At 41.4% G+C, this 22,451-nt stretch overlaps 5 protein-coding genes across 6 annotated transcripts in view; 3 read left to right on the top strand and 2 right to left on the bottom strand.

Moving 5' to 3' along the window:
* Positions 1 to 29: 29 nt before the first annotated feature.
* On the bottom strand, positions 30 to 1,515 carry LOC131259906 (uncharacterized). Its single transcript, XM_058261516.1, has 2 exons — positions 1,340 to 1,515; positions 30 to 1,277 (listed from the first exon to the last, which is right to left on the bottom strand). Exons 1-2 carry the CDS (start codon positions 1,499 to 1,501, stop codon positions 468 to 470), a joined length of 972 nt encoding a protein of 323 aa, XP_058117499.1. The 5' UTR covers positions 1,502 to 1,515; the 3' UTR covers positions 30 to 467.
* A 142-nt stretch (positions 1,516 to 1,657) lies between these two features.
* Positions 1,658 to 5,144, top strand: LOC131259905 (gamma-tubulin complex component 5). The gene is made up of 4 exons (XM_058261515.1): positions 1,658 to 1,803; positions 1,866 to 3,656; positions 3,718 to 4,942; positions 5,009 to 5,144. Exons 1-4 carry the CDS (start codon positions 1,723 to 1,725, stop codon positions 5,050 to 5,052), a joined length of 3,141 nt encoding a protein of 1,046 aa, XP_058117498.1. The 5' UTR covers positions 1,658 to 1,722; the 3' UTR covers positions 5,053 to 5,144.
* Positions 4,973 to 5,709, bottom strand: LOC131259907 (DNA-directed RNA polymerase II subunit Rpb4). Its single transcript, XM_058261517.1, has 3 exons — positions 5,561 to 5,709; positions 5,314 to 5,494; positions 4,973 to 5,241 (listed from the first exon to the last, which is right to left on the bottom strand). Exons 1-3 carry the CDS (start codon positions 5,622 to 5,624, stop codon positions 5,067 to 5,069), a joined length of 420 nt encoding a protein of 139 aa, XP_058117500.1. The 5' UTR covers positions 5,625 to 5,709; the 3' UTR covers positions 4,973 to 5,066.
* A 275-nt stretch (positions 5,710 to 5,984) lies between these two features.
* Positions 5,985 to 9,842, top strand: LOC131259908 (dynein light chain Tctex-type). Its single transcript, XM_058261518.1, has 3 exons — positions 5,985 to 6,133; positions 7,162 to 7,327; positions 9,431 to 9,842. Exons 1-3 carry the CDS (start codon positions 6,113 to 6,115, stop codon positions 9,577 to 9,579), a joined length of 336 nt encoding a protein of 111 aa, XP_058117501.1. The 5' UTR covers positions 5,985 to 6,112; the 3' UTR covers positions 9,580 to 9,842.
* A 2,683-nt stretch (positions 9,843 to 12,525) lies between these two features.
* LOC131260696 (uncharacterized) overlaps positions 12,526 to 22,451 on the top strand; it is a 61,713-nt gene continuing 51,787 nt past the window's right edge. For both annotated transcript variants that reach the window (XR_009178168.1, XM_058262490.1), the window contains exon 1: positions 12,526 to 12,951. Coding sequence is in view for 1 of the 2 variants with exons in the window: in XM_058262490.1 (XP_058118473.1) it covers positions 12,918 to 12,951 (34 nt within the window). In the remaining variant the exon portion in view is untranslated. The remainder of the gene's footprint in view (positions 12,952 to 22,451) is intronic.

The raw sequence follows: 22,451 nt of genomic DNA, 5'->3' as shown, positions 1-22,451 counted from the left end.
GACAATGAAGACAAACTGCTCTCTTTGGCAATCCCTCTTTTTCCGAGGTAATCATGCTGTTAAACCATCTCGCACCTACTATAATTCAATTAAAGTGCATTTACATTTTTAGGAATCTAAAGTTACCTGACAACATATGCTCTGTCAATCTTGATTTTGGAAATTATCATGGAGAAATCCTTCGCGGAAAGCCCGTAAATGTTAACGGGACCATCGAATTGGCAGAGGAAACGAATCACATCAAATCTCTAGAGAACGAGCTTGAATTGAAGAATGTTTTTAATCGTGGACAAAAACTATCGGTTATATTTATTTTAGTCGAGAGTATATACGAAGTGGCACAGGCTACAGAAATGATAATTTGTAATTTAAAAATGCGGAGGCTTAAACAAATCCCTCTCAAAAGAAAAAAAAAGACTATTCCTCCACCGGTAAAGAGTTAACTCATCTGCACATTGATCCCTAAATTAACATAGGCCCGTTTTTAGATCAGGTGGGTCAGTAAATAGCATAGAGGTGTAAAAAACTGGACAGCTCATCAGTAGGATGTTGTAATCGACAGGTTTACAGTTTTTAAGTTCTTCAACAAGAATCATTACATGAGGATCGTGCGGACTTATGATTTCATTCATTATTATAGCATAGGGTCTAAGGTGCACTGGAAATAAATTGTAATATTCTTTACTAGGCAACTCGGCCTTTACAAACGCTATACAAGCGGTTATCAAATGCTGCACTTGATTTAACTTGTGTCCAGCTAAATATGAAAGAATGGTGTAAAATGTTGGGGCAACTGTGAGACAACGAGAGAGATATGTAAATTCTTTCCTCTGCAGCAGCATATTACGGTCTAATTCTTTACATTCGATCAAGGCATTCATAAGAAATTCTAAAAATTGTGGATACACGTCAGTCAACTCACTGATCAGGCTGGGATAAAAGTATTGAATAGATAATTTCCAGCATCGTGTAAAAAAGTTCACAAACATCGTGTCGCTTTCAAACAGCCGGACAAATGGCTTTAGCAGCCGCACTTTTTCCAATAATGATTCTTCACACACAAACTCGGAAGCTAATTCGGCCAGACCTGCGTTGAGTAAGATTGAAATTTTGCGGGATATTGCATCGCAAACACAGTTGTTAGGTGGTTCGTCCCGGATGGTATTCAGGATCGCCATGTCCATGTCCTCTTTCTCAAACGTTCTTGTTTGCGGGTTACTTGAGATGGAACTATCAGTAACATTGTTGCTGGAACGTAGGTTGTCTATGATCGCGACCTAGAAAGGACAATTCAATATCTTATCATGCTTAAACGATTACTAAGGCGCCAGAAACTCACCATTAATGAAAGTATTTCTGAATCCTGCTCATCCCAGGCGCGATCAACAATATCGTTCATGTATTCATTTAATCGATCCTGGTAACCCGTTTCAAGTAACTTGTTGATGGAGAGGGTTTTCGTGATTTTGCAGCTGCAAGCGAAATTAAATTTAAAATCCATTTAGTTGAAATAGGTTCGTTTATCTCCGAGCAACGACTGCACAAAGCCGGCTGTATTGGATTCACAAAAAACACCTTTGAATGACATCTCTTGTCAATCGGCAACAAACAATCACAAACTTTTACTAGCAAAACATTGTCAACATTAGTTCTAGTGTTTAGTCAATAATACCATTTCGTTAGCAGACTTATCCGGCTTTTTTATTGAAGAAAAACTCCAAAATGTCTTTAGTTTTAACCGAGCTTGAAGCGTTGGTGCAGCAATACGTTCCGCAATTGATCAAATTGTTGACTGAATTCGATGTAAGTCTCCCTGCAGAAAGTGTTGCGGATAAAATATACATGGTTATTTTGTTTGATTTCAGGAAACCGAAGAAAACTACAGTCTGTGCCATAAGTTTACACTGGGTATAATACGAAACCATCGGTTCCTATCTGTTAACAGCCACGAAACTCGCCGGAACATAGAATCCGTAATAGAAAACATGGAACTCAGTAATTTCGCTGCTGAGGCACGCCAGTTGCGGAAGTCCTACGAGGATTTTATCACTGATCCGCTGTGTTTGAACCACTATGTTCACGAAATTCACTGGTCGGTGCTGTTGTTTCTTCTCGGTGTGGCTTACAATCCGCTTGGTGCACTAAAAGCTCGTTTGCGAAATGGGGAAGTACTACAACTTGTCACACCGGAACCGACATTAGTGCCATGGTATGATAAGGAACGAGATGATCTGATTGCAGAGCTGTTTGAGGAAAACTTTGCTGTTGGCTTCAATGATGGGGATCAAGGATCGGAGTTGAGTGATTGGAGTGACCTAGAGGATGATGAACGTGGTGAATATGTGAATATCGAACAGAAAGATTCAGTCGTGGAAACGATGGAAGTTGGCAGTCAACTAATCGGTGACGGAAAACAGGAAGTGGTTGTCCATAGTAAAGTAGCACCTCCGAGACAGGAAGAAACCTATCGAACGTTCAGTTCGGCTAATGCCTACGAATGGCTAGAAGAGAATCTTCAAAACCGTTGGTGGGGCGATTCTTATTATCAGACCGTGGTTAATAGTGAACATAAAGTAGCATCGTTTTGTAATTTCTGGACTGAATGCATCGTAAAAGCATCGCATGGATTCCTCAAATCTGAACCTATCTCAACAGTTTCCGAGTATTGCGTGTTGCGCGAGATTCTTTGGATGTTTACCAACCCAGTTGATTGCAAATTTTTCCGCATCGATGACGATCAGATATGGATCAATTCAAATGTGTCGCTCCCAAGCACGACGGAACACGGGATACATACATTTCTATTGAATTTTACCGAATGCATGACAATCGCATACAGGTTGAGGAATTTTTGCAGCAATATTCTCGAGCAGACGGCTAAAACCCTGCCAGCACCACACTCATTTGAATGTTACGCTGCAGGAGTGAAGAGTTTTCTAAACCACATGGACACGGTTATGATAGCAAAAGAAAGAGAACTTATCCGGCAGGAACCGGGGAAAACGCACACGATCATAACGTTCTTCAATGAGCTGGAGCCTGAACTATTCGTGCTGAAGAAGCTATACGACATCCACAAATTTTCTGTGCTCGATTGGACGAAATTTCCTGCCCACATTGCCGTTGCCCACTTGCTGTCCGGATTGTTTCGTAGCGTAAAATTGAGCGCCAACTTGGAGAAAGGGAATCTTGCCTTCGCTTTGCTTTTAGCAACACTGAAGTGCTACATGAACATGATTGACACGTGGTGGACGGAAGGGCGACTAGACGACTGGCGCGAAGAGTTTCTAGTTGAAAAAGCATGTTCGGAAAATTTACCAGTTGGCTTACTTACCGGCTACCAAGCAAGATTGTTTTCAAAGTGTAAAATTAGATCATTTTACGTGAGCTCAGCAATTTCGGATGTAATTGAAAATGATCCAATAATCAAACTACTGCTGCACCATTCTCTCGAGGCCGGCTACACTTTAAACATCCTGAATGGCTTGGATAGAATCAGCGATATGAGAAAGGAACAAAATATGGAAGAAAATCTAGTGTATCAAAGCTTTCTGGAAGCAATCTTGGAGGAACTGGAAACATTCCGCACAGAAGTAGACACAGTAACCGAAGAAACTTTCAATATCGACCGGCAATACTCGTTGGATGCGGAACAGGTATGCAAATATGAGTGCTTCGTGATTATTTGACAATATCTAACAATTTGCATGATTCCAGGAAAACGAGAACATCGCGATGTGTAACCTAAAGAAACAAATTCGGGAAATATGTGATGATGATCTTCTACTATTGGCCTTCAACAGTACATTGATTTTGGCTAGTAGTGAAAATGTTGGCGATGAAACTGAAGCGGTCGCCAGCAGCATTGCATCTAACACGACGGGGCGTAAAGTTACGAATGCTTTTTCCCTATACACAATTCTCAATTCAATTTCGACGCTGCAGCTACCACTCGAGAATGTCCTCTTTAATGCGATAAAAAATTTGATGGAAACCAAGCGTCAAGCGGCGAATCATTATGTAACGTACATCTACAAGGAAGAATTCCACGTGATGGACCATCTCAAAAACATACGAAAAGTTTTACTACTAGAGGCAAGTGATCTCATGGATTACTTTTACAGCAGTTTGTTCCGACGCATCGAGGCGGGAGAAAGCTGGGCTAATCCCTATCTTCTCACCATACAGTTGAATGATATTCTTGCATCGAGGTTCACCGATATGAACACACTTTTCACCGTGGAGGTAGATCGCTCAGCCATTTACCAGTTGGATACAACTTCTGTGCTGTTGGCTATAGATGAAATTCGTATCCTCTACAATCCAGGGCATGATTTGAGCAACATGGTTAACGAGGAGACGATGGCGAGCTACAACAGTGTGTTTCGATTTCTCCTGAAAGTAAAATGGGCCCTCGGAACCTTGGAAACGTTACGTTTTCCCGATTCACAAAAGAAAAGACCACCATACACGACCTTCGGAATGCTCGATTTAATACTGAAGCGGTTGGCAATGCTTAAGTTTTGGATGATATTTTCTGTGCAGTGCATACATTCGCACCTAATGACTCATGTGCTCCAATCGTTCGGTGAACAGTTGGATGAAAAGCTAAACCAGGCCGATAACTTGAGTGAAATGATAGCCGTGCATCAGTCGTACATTTCTACAATTTTCGAACACTGCTTCCAGCAGGATGATAGCAAACAGCTGATGGAAGGAATAATTCGGCTGCTGAATCTGGTGTACATTATGCGCGACGAATGGCTGAACACGGTGCTGTATTCGGAAATGGACGCCCGAGGAGATATCGAAGATAACGGAACAATTACAGATTTCATCACAAATTCCCAGGTCGATGAACTTGAAAGGACATACTGTACATGCCATCAGCAACTTGCGAAACTGCTAAGCCGGGAGGCTTACGGAAAACATAAACTACACTGTAAGGGCAATGAATCATTTGACGACGTGTATTCGTATAATGATTTAATTTTCGTTTTCATTACAGTAACTGGTCTGGCGGATGCGTTTAGTTATAATGTCCCATACTGAGGCAGTGCTGCGGTCTAATACTGTAAACTGCGTTTGGTACCGATGTCGTCCAATATTTGCTGAAGCTCATCATCCTCAAAGCGTCCTTCCAATGAAGGAATGAGCGCCTTTGCCTCTTCGGGCGATGCTGGACACAGATTTCCCAATGCTGCTAATTCAAACTTGTGTAGCTTTTTCTGCATTAGTAAGCTGTTTGTGAAAATAAACAAACAAAAGAAAGCTGCATTGACCTGTTTCGTTCTGGAAGTTTGTACAACCTACCTTCGCACACTGGCAATGGTTTCTTTATTTCGGAACTTTCGGAATTCGTTGGTATACGTGTACGTTTTGTGGAAAACTTCCGAAAACTCTTGTTCCTCTTCCGACGATTCATTTTGATTTTTCCGATGTTCCAAGAGCATGTGCACTTCGCTAATCAGCAGCGTTTCGGCGTTTTCAAATTCTGTAAACAAACAATTGGATTATCGATCGCTTGGTTATCTCGTTCTTGTCTTTTTGATGAAACTACCTTTAGGAAACTGCAAATCGGCCGCATCTTCCTCCACCATATCAACGGGATTGAATCCGGCCATTTTACTACAAATTTTATTCTCCGGCTGTTTTGTGCGCGAATAAAAAGCAAGCGAAATAAACACTTCTGGAAGGACCAAATCAAGCCAACTATGACTGACAGTGACTTTACAAAACGTCAAATGGAAGAGTGAAGAAAGCCCTGTATTTCTTCAATATCTCTATGTAAATTATGATCTGGAAAGTTAATCTTGGAAACAATTTATCTTAGCTGATTTTAGTATTTAAAAAAAACCTTCGTTATGCGTACATAAATTGACGAGGACTACAGATATGGCACATATTATTTTACCAAATCAAGTGTGCGTGATGTAAGCCTGTATGAATCACAGCTGTCAGTGCACGAGAAGCCGCAGTCTCGATACATCTGCCGTGCATTGCACACGGAGCTTATGGTTATCGTAAAATTTAGTTGTTGAGGCAAAGAATCCAGCAAAGCGGTATTATATTGATATTCCTGAGCGAACCCCAATTACCAATATATAAAACAATGGAGGAAGGCAAAGAAGAGGTGAGTATAATATACAGTTGTATTATGCTGGTTCTGAAAGGCGTCTGCGAATAATGATACTAAATTGACGTTGTGATATTTCGTCACGTCGATATCACCTAAGTTTGGCCATGGAATTTTTTGGAATGCGTCATAATAAACAACTTGAACGATTTTTTGCTAGAGCTATGGACCTAGCAGAAAACTTGGACCAATGAACGATATCGAGTGTATCGATATCCTGAAAAAGTTAAGCCAATGAGTACTAGATGTGCGGGAAACAAAAAACTATCCCCTATTAGCTTGAATTCCATTGTTTCGGGAATAAGTTGGCGCCAATGGCAATCTAGCAGATAAATTTAAATCTTACTATGCATCATCCTTTCGTTAGGGAACTTATCGTAAGGATTTTCAATGTTGTAGTTAACATCTAAATTATTACAATAATGATAAGTGAGGATTCAATTAGGACGTGGCTAGTCCTTTCACGGAAGGTATGTCAGTCGCTGTTAGGGGTGCGAATATCGCTTCTATTCATCTACAATCGATGGTAGTTTATCATGCAACGCTTAGCGGCGAAAGTGATAACTTACTCGCTAGTCATGAGTTGATGCCGACAAAACAAAAGCGAGTAGAACGTGAATAAAAGTGTTAACAAATATGCGAACTTCCTTATACTACCTACCGGTGACCTCATTGCAAACACGCAGAGGAATTCAATGTATTGCTGTTTGTAGCGAGAATTGATCAAACTTTGGCGCGAAGTAATTGTGTTTGATGCTAGTTGTTTTGGTTGTTATTTTTTTTTAGACTTCCCCAAGAATGTACAATGAATCCCGGAAATGTGGGGATAAAAAAAAACAAACTAAGCAGTAGTTAGTGGGGTGTGCAAGCGGGGATTGGAATGTTGCAATGCACAACACATATGTGTGTTGTTCCTTTTGATCCGACTGTTGGGGCAGTCGTTTGCTGCCTGCGAACAAAATCGTGCGAAATAATCTTACTTCCAAAATACTGATATTTTATTTATTATGTTGATTCTTCACCAGCATCAATTTGTTGTAGACGACGTGAGCAAAATCATCAAAGAAGCAATCGAAACTACAATCGGAGGGAATGCATATCAACATGATAAAGTTAATAACTGGACTGGATCGGTTGTTGAGAACTGCCTCAGCGTGTTGACGAAGTTACAAAAGCCTTACAAGTACATAGGTAAGCTTGTTTAAATTACCATAGGTTTACAGTGAAGGGAAAAGGCATTATGTTCGACATGGATTCTTTGATTTATTGCTGATGAATATTAGCTATTATTTGAACAAAAACGTTGGAAAGAAGGGACACTTAGCCGTATATGCCAGCACCGAATCCAATATTGCCTCCGAGCCTTCCATTTAGACCGGTATTAATACCAGCACCAGCACCAGCATTGATTCCGAATCCTCCAACTGGTCTGACACCGGCACTGAGACCGCCATTGAAACCGGCACTGAGACCGCCATTGAAACCGCCATTGATACCAGCAGCGGGTCTGATACCAGAACCTGCAGCTTGGAGTCCGTTACCCACTCCGTTCACTACGTTGGCAGCACCGTTGACGACACCACTCGCCAAGTTGGCGACACCTCCGAGAACATTTCCAAGTAGACCTGCACCTGCCCGGGCGACACCTCCCACGGCATTAACAGCAGCTCCAGCGGTGTTGAGGGCTGCTCCAACAACTGGACGAACGATTCCACCACCGATACCGGTTAGTGGACGGCCACCGATGCCAGCACCGAGCCCAATGCCGATACCAGATCCGGGACGGGCACCAATTCCACCGCCGATACCAAAACCGATTCCACCGAGTCCACCGAGTCCAATACCGGCTCCAAATCCAATTCCGATACGTCCTCCGTGACGTTCTCCAGAGTGACAACGTCCAATGGGAAGGGGAGCCGCGGTGGTGGTTGTGGGAGCGACGGTTGTCGTGGTTGTAGCAGCGGCGACAGTTGTGGTCGTCGTCGAGAGGGTGTTTAGGATCTGGGTAATGAGCGTCAGCAAGTCAGGATTGCTGGAGCTTACCGTGATGGTTTGGCCATTGACGATAATCGTAATGGTGACAGTGGATGCGGCCGTGGTTGTAGTTGCGGCAGCGGTGGTCGTAGTTGCGGCAGCGGTGGTCGTCGTTGCAGCAGTCGTTGCGGCGGTGGTGGCAGCAGCAGTCGTTGTAGTTGCGACGGTTGTTGTAGTTGCTGCCGTGGTAGCGGCGGTAGTTGTCGTAGGTGCCACGGTCGTAGTCGTGGCCGCAACAGTTGTTGTCGTTGGCGCAACAGTCGTCGTGGTGGTTGCAGACAACGCAGCAACGATTGCAGCGATCGTAGCCTGATCGGAAGAAGCGACGGTTACAACTTAAGGAAAGAATAGAAAACCGTTATTAAACGTTTGAATAATTCAGCCTTGAGATGATAACATACCGCTTCCGTTAATGTTGAAGACGACAGTGTTGCCAGCTCCGGAAGCAGCTGTTGTGGTGGCCGCAGGTGCTACAGTGGTTGTTACTGCTGCTGCTGTGGTCGCGGGTGCTACAGTAGTTGTTACTGGTGCTGCTGTGGTCGCGGGTGCTACAGTGGTTGTTACTACTGGTGCTGCCGTGGTAGTAGCCACCGAGACCCCAATGATTGAAGAAGAACCGAGGACAGTCACACCGATGCCTCCTATTCCAACGCCAATTTGGGCAAGGGTTGGGCCTGTCAGCAAGCTGACCGCAAGTAGGATGGTAGTAAAAATGTGCTGCTTCATTTCGTCCGTGTTCCGTTGAAATGAGATGCTGGTAACCAAGATTCTGATCAATGTAGTTTTCCTTTCGTTTATATATGAATTGTCCACACGGTTGAGATAAAAAGCTATCAATAGATGGTTATGTTTTCTCACAAGTGACGAAAGCATCTCAAAGTGGATTAAAAACGTTGCAATTGTTCTTATCAAGAAAGTGCGTCAAACAGATACTATGTGCAGTTTTTCGGAATAATCATGTTGATTGTTTGTATTTGTTTTTACTGTATCGGCATAGACAGCTTCCACAATGAATCTTTTATGAGGAGAGGTTTCAGCTCATTTTCTATTTCGATATAATATGATCATATTTTGCCAAATAACTAATATGAAGATATGACGCTACTAAAAAGATTCAATTGTAAAAATTTTGTGATAGTAGAGTGTTAGTAATACTTCAGTTTATTCTATAAGCAATACGTAATTATGGTTAGTAGTTATCATTATGATCGATGATTATATTTTATGACTAAAATCTTCACTCTTTTATTGGTTTTACAGTGACCTGTATGATAATGCAGAAAAACGGAGCCGGTCTACATACGGCGAGTTCGTGCTATTGGAACAATGAAACAGACGGATCCTGCACTGTGCGCTGGGAAAACAAAACCATGTACTGCATCGTGTCGGTGTTTGGATTATCAATTTAATTTTTTGTACTCTTTATGATGAAAGGGCAACACCCTTTTGTTATTTATCAAGTGAAGGAAATATAATTGTAACAAAAATGTAATTCACTTTAAAGGTCGATGGTTTTTCAAGGCCATCATGGTTGAATACGGCATCATCTAATCTAGATGATTCATTTTAACTAATAATTGAATTGAATTATTAATTTTGTTTCTTTCCTAAAAGATTTTTTGTTCTTGTGGCACATTTGTTCATTAAGGAAAATATATTAAAATCAAAGGAAGTAATGTGTACTGTTAGTTTTGACGTGTTTATTCAATGGATTAATAATAATTTATTTTTTGCCAAGTAACAGTTTAGAAAGCGGTAGTTGATCCAGCCAACTGTATAGTTATGGAAAATAGGACCAGTGGAAAAAGACATAACAGGGTTAATCCCCTCCCTCCATTCGCGGCCACTCCATTTGTTTATGCTGTACGTATGAGTCTGGTCAAACTGGTCCATAATATTGGTCATGTTAATAATTATTAACGCCCATCAAGCAAGGATCGCGTAATAATGGAATTAATGTGATTCTGAACTTTAAAGTTTTCTTTTTTCAATTCATTTAACCATCTTAAGTGAGATCTTTTTAAAAATTTAGTTTTTCTTGTTTGAATTTCAAACATTCGCGAAGAAATGGATCAAGCGAGGATAATATGCTCCGAGATTTAAGATTTGTTACTGCCTTAAGCAGATTTAGTTTCACCTTAATGGTTTTCAAAGCTTTATAAAAAAAAAACAAGCACAGTGTTATCAATGTCAGATATTTTTGGCGATCTCTTATAAACTCGATGGGTTTACAAGGAAGCGAAAAGACAGATGTTTTCAAGAAGGATAACCAATGATGCAGTTGATTTTTGCCTCCAGTACTCGCCGGTGCTTTTTTCTTAGAAGCGGTGTACAATAAAAACAATGAAAGGTTTATTTCACAATGATGTGGAATGTAACCGGATTGCGATTGAATTGCTTTAAATATTCACGCTAGGATTATCAAAACGAACTTTAGAATATAATAAATAAATTATTTGATCTGCATAAAAATTTAACCGTTAACAACTAGCAATAAAACACTAAAAACTTATGTAAGAATTTTATTTAGTACTGTTTCACAGGTTTGAGCCGGAAAGAATGGATGCTGAATTTACAGGAATTTTCTAATAACTAATTTACATATGTAGAATGTTTTGCTTAACGTTTCACTTGTATAAAGTACTAATAAACAGGTTGGGGCTCAACGCGGGAATTGCATTTAAAAAAAGCATTTTAATATGATTATTTCCTTAGGTTTATTCAGCAGAGGCACCGCGGAACCTTCAACAAAGAACGAAAATGCTGTGAATTTAAAATAGAGAGTTTCGTCTTTCGCATATATGTTACACCATTTGCTTGCATAAACAAGCTAACCAATTTTGAAATTTATTTAAAAGTAAAATATTTCTTTCTAGGTACATCAGGCAGAGGCAAAATCTTTTATCATTTTGATTTTTTTTGTAATTTTGCAAAAATGTTATACACGTGTAAACATACGGTAAACAGCTGTTTTGTTTTGTTAAAAAAAAGAGGAAAAGTTAAGAACAAGAGAGCGGGAGAAAGTAAGGATGAGAAACATAAACATAAAACAGCATATGCTGGATAACTTTTCGAATCGTTTTAATTTTTGCAAGTGCGGCAAGCTTATTAAATTGTTCTAAGCAATAATATTTGTTGAGATTTTTGGAAAAGGATAAGTTAGTACAGAATTTTTTTTAAACATTAAAACATTTAAAACGCAGAAACATTTAAATTTATCAAAGGGAGCACGCTAAAGAGATCATGGTTGCAGAGAGAGAGAGAGAGAGAGAGAGAGAGAGAGAGACAGAGGAAGATTTTCTCTGAGAATTACTCGCGTTTCCTGCGGTCCTCTGAATCACAGCTTCGTCGTTCAACAAACACAGTTCAGAAATCATTCGGCTTGCAGCTGCAGCAGGAGCAACAGCAACGGAGTGAAGGTCTGCGACTTCTTCTAACGGCAAGTTTTTGATGAAGGGATTCGTTTTGTGTTTTGCCGCGTGTTTTGCCAATCATTGCATGTTGCCACTTGCTTATGCAATCGCAGCATTATCAGTGTAACTTTGAGACAAAAGGTCTAGAAAACCGATTAGTTTAAACGGCTGTTTTCGCGAATGCCCGATGCTGGTAGAATTGTTACGATAAGAAAAAGAAAGATATCAACATCATCGAACGCCGACTTCATTTTGCAGTTAATTGCCGCCATCTCGCGATCCTGTGCAAAGTGGAGTAAATTGAATGAATAATTAAAGAGTTTCGCGATCGCGCTGACCTGAACCACATTCTCCGTGAGATAATTAGTCCGCCTCTTTTCATCTCGACATTTTTTTACGCCGGATTAGTTGTTATTTGGATCAGAAATCGTGATCACGTTTTTGCGGACAATTACTTCGAGTGTTCGCGCTGAGATACAAGCGGTAGTAGGCGAAGTGTTGTTGTGGTGTTTAGAGTGTTGAATCTTAGTAACAGTGGCTTTGTAACCTTTGATCATCGTAAGCCAACTTAAACAAGTAGTGTTGGTTCAACGAAAATACGGGAAACATCGGGAAATCTTTTAGTTGGTATCAGTTATTATCTTCTACTTTATTGTGAATGTGAATTCTGTTACAGGGGGGAATATAGCGACGAAGAATATCATCCAGTTTTCAGTGTGATACATCATATCCCTTAAAGTTTCGACGTTTCTTCGTACCGTCGGCAACGCGTCAAGACCGACTTAGCCAATCTTGTTGAACGAGTCCAAAAACGAAAAGAAAATTCCAAGCGTAGGTGAGTGCGAGCCAGTGTGTCTAACTTTTCCCACGTCGTTTGTTGAGCCGATTAAATATTCAAATTTTACGCGAAGGCTTCGCATATAGACAAGTGTTGGAAGCTAAATCCCAAGTGTAAAGTGTAACAGAAGTTGCCTGCAAACGGAAGTCGTCATTCGTGGGTGTAAAGTGAAGGCTGTTTATGATTTCAATTGGTGCGCATCGGTGTTCTGTTGCGGAAAGTGATTTTTATTCTGTTTAAATTTATCAGTTTTTTTCTTAAGTTGAAGTGATAGGAAAGGTCGGGCCACTGGTGAAGGTTGTGAAACACGAATAGAAGTGGATCAAATAATCATAGAACATAAGAAGTGGTCAAAGTATTCAAGCATTGCGTCCAGGAAGTGACAATTTCTGTGCGTGTGAATGTTAGAGGAGACAACTAAGACGGAGGATATCCCTGCTTGATAAATCATCATTATACTCGTAAGCGTTTCGGGCTCACAAACAAGAGGCTCAACATGAACTACATCAACGTACTATCAATATTAACCGGTAAGTCGAAGCTATGGGGACAGGAAGTTTGGTTCGATTGATTAATTATGGATGACAGCACGCAAATTGAGCCGTTTGGTGGTTCTCTCGTCTCCAAGTTACATCTTTTATTGGTTCAATTTCTATCGTCATACCCCCCGGGGACGAGAAAGGAAACGGATATGGGTTGATGATGTAGGCACTTTTGTTTATCGAGCGTTTGACAGGCCTTGTCTTCGATCTTGTTAAATTATTCGTGACCAAATAAATGCTTAACTTCAAATGTACAAACTGAACGACATGTTTCTTGGAAGATGGATACTTGGATGTACAAAAAGACGCAATTGATATATAACATCCTTTTGGGAACAGGAATAATACAGTAGATCTAGTGCTCATAGTCATAATATACTTTAATTTCATTTTGCTTATTTAAATAGACGCTGAGTTTATTTTGATTGAATGCAAAATGCATATTTTTAGGCAACAGGCTAACGATAAAAGATAAAAAATGTTCCCTATTTATTGTAAATCATCTAAACAACAGCTGCATTCCCTTATTTTTTCAGTTACAAATTATTTACAGTTCACACATTTGGTTTTTATGGTATTTGTTCTAGTAAACACTAAACCTTATTTTGTTTTTGTAACAAATGCCGTTCGGGATAAGCTGCCAGAGGTCGTGCCAACGATGCCTAAAGGAAGAAGGTGTCGTGTGTCAATACGATCTATGAATTTTGACTATACCGCAATCTCTAAACGCACCGTAGTTAACGTTTCTCTTTCGTTCTTTGCGTCATTACCGATGTTTGAAGGAATTTTTGCGATAAGCAGATTCGTTCCTTTTCGGCACCCTTGTCTTTTCCGGCATTGATTTCATAGCACCGTTTGCTCGGGCAAACAGGAAATGGCAAAAACGAGTTCTCCAAGGCGCCCTCGGAGTGGAGTTGTTGTTTTTCTTGGTGAGTCTGGCGGCATCGTTCTTGAACAAGTGCGTTCGAACCACGGCAAATGCTATCTTGTTGCTTATCTTCTTGGCGCTTGTAAGCAGCGTGCCCACTTTCAATGAAGATCAACCTCTCGAAGAAGCTTGAAATAGCACAGCTAAAGAACTTTTGTGTTGATGCTCTGGTCCTTTCCGACAGGTTGCGTTGAATGTCGTTGGTGTTGGGATGGGTATATTCGCATGAGTCATGTTTTTTTTACTTCTCTGCCTTTGGGTCACCGTGCCTTCAGTATTGAAGACGAACATCATTGACGAACACAGCATTGGACGAAGAAAATAAGGGCAAAGGAAGGAGTTTCCCTTTGAACGAAATGCGTTGGCCATGCTGATTAAGGCCCCCCTACATTATTGATGGATCGAACTGCGAGAGGGATGAGATTGATTAACATGCGCCGATTATCGTCTCAATCATCATATTAGTACGATTGATGGCGTGTCATTATTTTCTCGCCTCCATCCGCGTTCAAATTATACAAGCGCTCGATGTCATAATCAGGATGCAGCCGATAGCGGCCGAAGATGCAGCGAATCGAAGCCAAATTATGCTAACTGCCTGTTTCGTGGGATTCAGTTGTTCAGTTCCGTGGGCCACTTCGCTTCGCATCCAAGTGTGGCTGTTGAATAGAACATGGGAAAAACATAAACAAAGAAAATCGAAGGTTATGCTAGAATGGCCTAGCTGCAGGGAAGTCCCAGAGGATCCAGAACAAAATGTCGTTGGAAACCGGAAATAAAATTGACCTACGGAGGGATTAGTTAGGGAAGGATGGGTATGAGTTTTTTTCTTCGCTTTACTTTTCCGTTTATCAACAACCGATGATATCTTGCTGTTTCTTCTTGACCGGGAAAGGGTCATAAAATGAGACAGGGTCGGCCCACCGGGAGGTGTAGCTTTAAGAGCTTTGGTCCTAAGAAGAGATCCGTCGTGCCTAGTGGCTGGCGCTTACCGGGGGTAGCAAAGACAAACGTTGTGAAGTAAGAAGGTTGAATAAAGCAAGCTCCCCGGAGAGAAAGGCTGGATACACACTGGGAGGGTGCTTCCGGATAAGGTCAGTTGGTTTATCGGATTCTCGGTAGTTGGTTGGGCAAAGAAAAACAAAGTGAACCCAAATTAATGGTTTCCAGCGCCGAGCGTAGTTCGGCTCCTTCCAGCGTATCTCGAGATTTACAGGCAAAACAACTATCGGTACTGTCGAGGTCCAGTTATTCCACTATCAATTCTGGCGTGGGTTTGTTGGTGCCTTTTAGGGGTTGGTGTGATAATGAGATAATCAATGGAGATGATCTTTAATTAGGATTCGTTATTTGTTCGTTCGTTTATTTCTTTACGCCAATGGCACGGGATCAGTTTCTGGCTTTTCCGTTCGAGCAACAGCAAAGTTTGAACAGGGAAATATTTTCCTTATCGGTAAGAATAGGGTACCGGTTGCAATTTAGTAGCGAACAGAATGTCTCGACGTAAAGAGAAGATTTTAGCATCCCTTCACCTGATGTTTGTGGTGTGATAAAGTTGTTCGATAAAATAAGAATGTTTCCTGTCTCAGTTGCCTTGTAGAAGATTACTGATCGACAAAATTTGGTTAAAACGAATCTGCTTATTTTTAGCAAATTGTGGTAAGCACATCAAAACAAATCTTCCCAAATCTTAAGCTGGTTAGTCTGATGGTACCTTCCTTTCAATCTTCTTGTTTGATTTTAAACGATTTATTAACTGCCATCGATCCAAGTAGGTAGATTATCTCAATCAAACAGTGTTTGGTTCTTAAATAACGATAGCTAAACTGATTGATAACCAGTACGGCAACTTATGGCATTGTATAATGATTGATCGACCTTACGTGGGGTAAATATGCATTAAGACCCTCAACGAGCCGATACCCAAAAAGGAAAAGAAGGCAAACGATCGCGATATCATGCTCAAATGACTAAGATAACAATCGTACCGTCGCTTAGGGGGGGTTTTTAACGGTATTGTATGGTTTTTTCGATACCTTGTGATTGTATTCGGAAAGAAAACAATCTTTAAAGGTGCGCTTTGACGAAAAAGATATAGACCTTCGAAAAGATCGACCTCCAACCAAACATATAGCCAGCATATACTACAGACTAAAGTAAGTGATGTGATTTGTTTGAGATCGTTGTGGTGAGATTTTGGGGTCAAAAACAGCGCACGTTCAGTACGTTGGATGGGGCAAATAAATCCACATGGTTGAGGGTACCACTCGCGATAGCCGATAATCCTCGTGCAGTGTAGTTTTTACGCGCCATATTATTTATTTATTTGTTACGCACCCCAAAACGAAACCAACGATCCGGGGCGTGGTGGAGGGTCGGAACTGTTAAATCTCTCGCGTAATAAACTCGTCAAATAGATCAACAGATAAAACTCGGCGGCCATCCGAGGACGGATTTGGTCCCCTTGTCTGCGGTTCCTGGCATTAACTTCCATCAGTCCGGGGCCAGTTTAGTAATCGGTTGGGCAGCGTTTTGCCAGTTGACCGATTCGGGTCGAGTGCGGAATAAGTCAAAGCTGTTCATGCTCTGGTTCCGGACCAACTTTAGGTTCCAGTTCGTGCGTGTATTCCTGCCAGGGGTAATAAAATTAATTCCCTTCCACAATAAATCTGTTTAAAGCCCTTTCTCTACAATGGTCGGCTCCCGGGTTGATCCCCGGTGCTGGAAGGGATAGGAAGTTCCGATGTTTGTCTGGTTTTATGTTTACTGCTCCCATCGCACGTAGGATGTCACCCAAGCGGGGCCGGTGCCGGGAGGCATGGGTGACGCAGTGGCTCAGTTTGTTCGGGGTGTCCGGTGTGGCGGGAACATCTGCTCGAACGGGCTTGGAACGGATGGTTGGCATTAAAACTGGATTGTTCCCGCGGTCAGAACTTGTATGCGCTTTTGCGTTCGCTTGATAGCGTGTTTTTTTATGTTTATTTATTTGTTTGATGATTCCTTTCTGTTCGCCACACGATGAGCGATCTAGGGTAGTTGAAAGTTTGTTTGTAAAAAGTTAAAAGTCAGTCCCTGGACTGGCATATTCAGCGGAATGATAAAAATAGAGATCGCATGATGAAAGTGGGGAGCAATCCATGAAACATTAAAAAAGATAAATGGTCAAGTATCGCTTTGTAGAATCATTTGTTGATTGATGTGATTAAAAACTGCCCTTTGTGATAGTATGGCTGGCAGCAGGCAATGGCTGGCCGTGAATAAAATGTGCACATTACATTACTCGTGGCATTATGTTGCCAATATCATGCGGCTCCCCGCCGTCCCGTGCTCCATGCTGTTTGCTTTCTACTAGGCAAACGATCGCATATATTTTCTTTTGCTCCCAAAAAAAAATAAGCCTGCCCGCCAGACAATTACAACCTCCCCATGAGCAAATTTATTGAATCGAACAATGAAAACATCTTTTCACCCTTCACAACCGCCAAATGGGCGCTGTCTGCGCAGTTCGCTCAGAAATTTACTACGCTCACTTTTTGCTCTCGGTTCGATGTTCGATATGTTGGAAGGATGTTTGCGCGGACCTCTTTCCGGTTTTCATCTATATCGTTCGTCCTCCCGCCGCAGGCTTGTGGCCACATAAAAGGCCATATGTTTGTTCAGGCCTGCATTTCGGTTGAAATGTGCGCGGCCATGTGTATATTTGCAGTGCAGCGCAACAGGATAAAGTAGGATTGTGCAAAATTATCGGCGAGGAACATAGAAACCCTGTCCCGACCGACCGATGGATGGATAAAGCCATGGCTCGAATGGCTCTGTACCGTTCGATTTATGGCACTAGTTGAAATTAATGCTTTGCCGTTGCTTTTATGGAGGTCGAAAACTCTATGGTTCAAGGTTGATAAACTGTGGGGGACATTCAGGGAGGCGTAAAAAATCATGAATGCAACACAACTTTGGCAATGGGCAATTGGATATGAGCGGAAGAATTGTCATTGCTTGATTTGATCGCTCAATTTAATCCTCCATCAAAATCACGCATCAACGACCGTCATCTGTGTTTTTAAAATTTCTTTTCCATGTTTTGGGACGGCCTGAACAGCATGTGCGTTCATACATGATTTTCCATACGCAAAATACGTCAAATCCACTCAAAACATCATGCATCAAAGAGCTTCTATATCCATAACAGTTGGGACGTGGTTAGATTATACCACCTGCGGTTATGAGCCATGCTGACAGGAGAAAATGGAAATTTAGAAATGGAATAAGGATCACCGTAAGGATTGTTGGAACAAAAAAAAAGGACCAATGTTGACCATTTTACTCAATGCATTATCCTTCCAAGAACGTTTGTTGATTAGAGCCCAGTTTGTCCTTCAACTCACGCTTTCCGATATTGGCCAGAAGAGGGCGGTAAATGGTAAAAACAAATCAAATTAAAATCAATCACGATAAATCGAACCCCAAATAAGTAACCGTGCGTTCGTGTAGCGGAACAAAGATATGGACCTCAGGAAGAAAGAAGCATTTGGCGGCGTACCTTGGGGAAATTTTGCGATGACGATGAGATGAGAGCGGAAAAAGCAAAAAAGAAAAACAGAATCCAACCCGCGAGCCACGACTATCGATCTCCGGTTGATTTGGCCTCCCGAATGCTTCGGAATGGTCGAAAAACAATAACCAATTCGTTTCCCTTTTTTCTTCAGCGGGGGCTCGTTAGGTGTTTGTCGGAAAAGAGATTGTTTGTCTTTCTTTGGGTTCTTTTTTTTCTCGAACGAGCCTCAGGAAAGAGTGAATCCGTTCATTAATCTTGTTTCGTTGGAGAAAAAGAAAAGCTTTTCTTTTCACCCCAAATTGGCGTCCTTGTCGATTCTTGCGGAATCGAATCGTTTGTAAATTAAATTTAAAAGTTTTGAAACCGAAAGGGGATCAAAAGGCGCATTTTCGCAAAAGCAACGGATTTGCTGGAATGATGTTCATTCGAATACTTATGTTCGATTGTTATGTTTTTGTATACTTTCTATGGTTGAAAAACGGTTTTGGTATCTGAAATTCAAATAATAAGCATAAGAACTCTTAAAGGGAGATTCCATTAAATTCATCGTTTCTTTGATCTAACCTCGGTGCTACCCCATCTCCTAACGAAGATGACACCTTTGGGGACATAATTTCTGCATGGCACGTGGCCAACGAAAACGTATTGTCTTCATTGTTAATTGTACAACACATGGCTGTCAATTTGATTGGCTGGTGTGAGGAAAGCTTTATTATTTTCGCTAATTAGGAGACGTAATTGAATCATCAGTGTTCATCTTGAACCACTTGCACTGCCAGACAAGAGTCACGCGTAGCCCAAAATGCACGCTGTGTTCCGATTGCAGTAATGTAATTAACTGCCGACATGCATGAGCATCCGGAGAGCTCTTGTTCACAATTTCTTTGACACTTGACAATGCACTGAACAACCGAACATCCGGCTTTATTCGAATGCAGTCAAGTGTAATTAAGCTTTTTGTCGAAAATGCGATTTGAAAACGTTGTACTACCTTCCACTTTGTGGAGGAATTGATCATGAAGCCTTTAAAGTTGTGGGGTTATCATATCTTTTATTTAGTTCACATTTTTGCTTCCTAATTTATAGATAAATCTTTGATTATGCTTACCAGTTATGATAATTATGGTAAACCCAAAGGAATGCATGATTTTCTCGACCACCAAGTCGTTAGATGTGTTCATGTAAGATAAATCAACGTATCTACGTTTTGTTTTGCTTTTTACTTCCCCCTTCGCTGTCGAGCGCTTTGTTTGAGCGCTTTGAATGTTGAAAACGATAGCGATGGTAAAGAATCTGTAATGATATATGGATCTAGGTAGTTCGGCTCACCAGGTGTCCACATTTTTCTCCATACCAGCTTAAAGCAAAGTAAAGTCTTCAGTGGTTAGAAAAAATACCTAACGATAATGAACCTATTAAGGAAATGTTTTCATGAAATCTTCTCTAGGCAATTGTAAGTTTTTGTTCTATGTAGATCACATTTCTTTTATTATATAATTTTTCTCAAGTACATACATCTAAAGATTCTGCTACGAGCTACGAACCGTCATGTCGTGGTGCTATGACTATATAAGCCCCATACAAACATATATGAAGGAAACCCCAAAAATGACAAAAATGTAAGCCAACTCACCAATGCATTATAGATTAGAAGGTAATCAATTTTTGGACTGCTGCTATGTGTGGCAAGAAGGTGGGCGTGCCAATCGTTGTTTGGCTAGCCAGAACTGTGGTCTAGACACGAGACTTTAGACTTATGCTTCGGCGTAGAACAGGTCAGCTCCGGGGACGTTTTGGGTGGTGGGTTATAAATTTATGACTTGTTTTCGACTCCCATATGACCCGTTCATATTCTTGTTATACCAAATACGCTTCAGATCAATATAGACATATCCCTATAAAGTCGACGGCAGCGTTGCAGCGGCGCCATATCGAATCGCGAATTTACGTCGACATTCCGAGCAGCGACCGAAGGATTGGGTTGGAAGGAAGTGAGTGCTTTAAGGAAAAGTAAAGAAACGTAACAAGTAGCGATAGTTTTGAAGTGGTCAGCAAATATTGTTTCACTCCGCTTGAGAGCTGCGTCCTAGAGCAAAAGAGACCGCTTTTCATATCTTTCATACCTGGCTGGATTGCAGGTGAGATGAAAATTCATTCAAAGGTGTTGTAGGACAAACACCATACACATAGCGGAAGTGAGCCGATGGAAGTTGCTTTTGCTAGGACTCGTAGAACATGAAATGTGAACATAATCAAGACCAGAGACCTACCTGGACAAAACGAACATTGAACTTTAGCGTTCAGCTAAAACAAATCGGGTTTGAAATACTGCGCCTTCACCACCAAAACCGTACATGACTAATCGGTTTCTGTCAATGGTTGATGATGGCATTCGAGTGGGCGATGGTGCTGATTTAACCCACTCGGGGTAACGAATTGACAATGCCCCAACGGGGGGTCATTCAAAGCACGCATATTTTTATGCATAATCATTACCAACTTGGTGAATTCAAATCTTCTCGCCGTCGTAAATAACCTTAAACCGTCGATGGATGTGAGAGGTATCCGATGAGATGCGCGACTCTTTTAGAACAGGTTTTCATTTGCTAATAAATTTGACCGATCTGGCGAAACCCGTTCTAGGCGGATACGCATTTATAGTGAATAAATTTTCTTGTTAAACTGGTCGCTACCAAAAGCAAGGCTCGAGTCAAGACACCATTTTCTTTGCCTCAAACTTTACGTTTCCGGTTGTTAGTTGAACCCAAACATGTTTTGTGGAATTTCATTCATTATCTCGGATCCTTTACCCTTTCGACGGGAAAGAGCAAACGTTGCAGCATCGTGTCTCACATACGCTGGAAGTGTGGGCAAAGGAAAAATATCTCGAAAACATGACAATTTTTGGCACTGATTTCGGTCGTCACTGTGACTCCTGACCTCTACAAACCCGTTGGTCACAAAAGGAAAAAATGCAAATGAAAAATCGATATCACCATTTTCTTTGCAAATTCCGGCCCCGACGAACGACGGCTGGAGTGAACTTTTCGTGCTAGTCCGTCCCGTTTCGTTCGGCGGGTATGCGGTTTGGTTCCTGTCAGTCATGGACGATCCGTCCCGGTACACTATTGCCCCGAGGCATGGCGTTACTCCGGTAAATCGGACCCGTTCCGGTTGGGAGAGCAATTTTGCGATGACAATTCGGAGTTCCCCCTTTTGACTCCTCCAGTGGAAATAAATTGATTACATTCAGCGGTGAACGCATTGGGCAAAAATCAATACTGCAATCCACGGAAGGACATAGTGTCCGTCAAATCCTGGCACCGGTATCACAATGGCGAGGACACCGGGATGAATTGACCTCGAGCAAGTAAGACCATGCAAGTAGGCTGGGAGGTAGGAGTATTTCGGACACTATCAGCAAAACGCTCTTTATGAATATTAATTGGGCGACAACGGTGCGCCGTATGTAAGAGAAAGGATCGCAGAATTTCCAGATTCCCGTGATTGAAATAAATGCTAATGACAGCTCTGAAGCGTAGACATGACCGACGTGTGAGGAGAAACGACGAGGAAAATGGTCATTAGACGCTCTGAACACATTCATGGAAACGTTGGATATTTGCCAGATTCGTGAAATTTTCCTATCGTTTTATCGCTGTCGTCTCTGAAAGTGGTTAGTTGGGAAGCTTGGGAAAAAAGTAAAAGAACCTTAACTTTAATAATTCAAGCATAAATTTCATCCGAAAAGTTATACTATTCATTCGAGCAATGATATTTTGGCACAAAAAGAGATGTGAAGTTCGAATGACGCCAACAGACCAGAATTTTGAAATCCTACATCTACGAACTTGAGCATGCCACTTGAGGCAACGTGTTCGCGTTTCTGGGAAAGGTCATCAAATTATTGAGTGACTAGGCGAATTTTTAACTGTCGATTCATCCACGCGTAAAGTGTGCCACGTTGCTGCTCATTTATGGGCCTATTGAAAGCGCTCCCAGCGT

This window comes from Anopheles coustani, chromosome 3, assembly GCF_943734705.1.
Source record: "Anopheles coustani chromosome 3, idAnoCousDA_361_x.2, whole genome shotgun sequence".
Classification (NCBI taxonomy): domain Eukaryota; kingdom Metazoa; phylum Arthropoda; class Insecta; order Diptera; family Culicidae; genus Anopheles; species Anopheles coustani.
The sequence above is the reverse complement of the archived record's forward strand: the minus strand, read 5'-3'. Positions and strand labels throughout refer to the sequence as shown.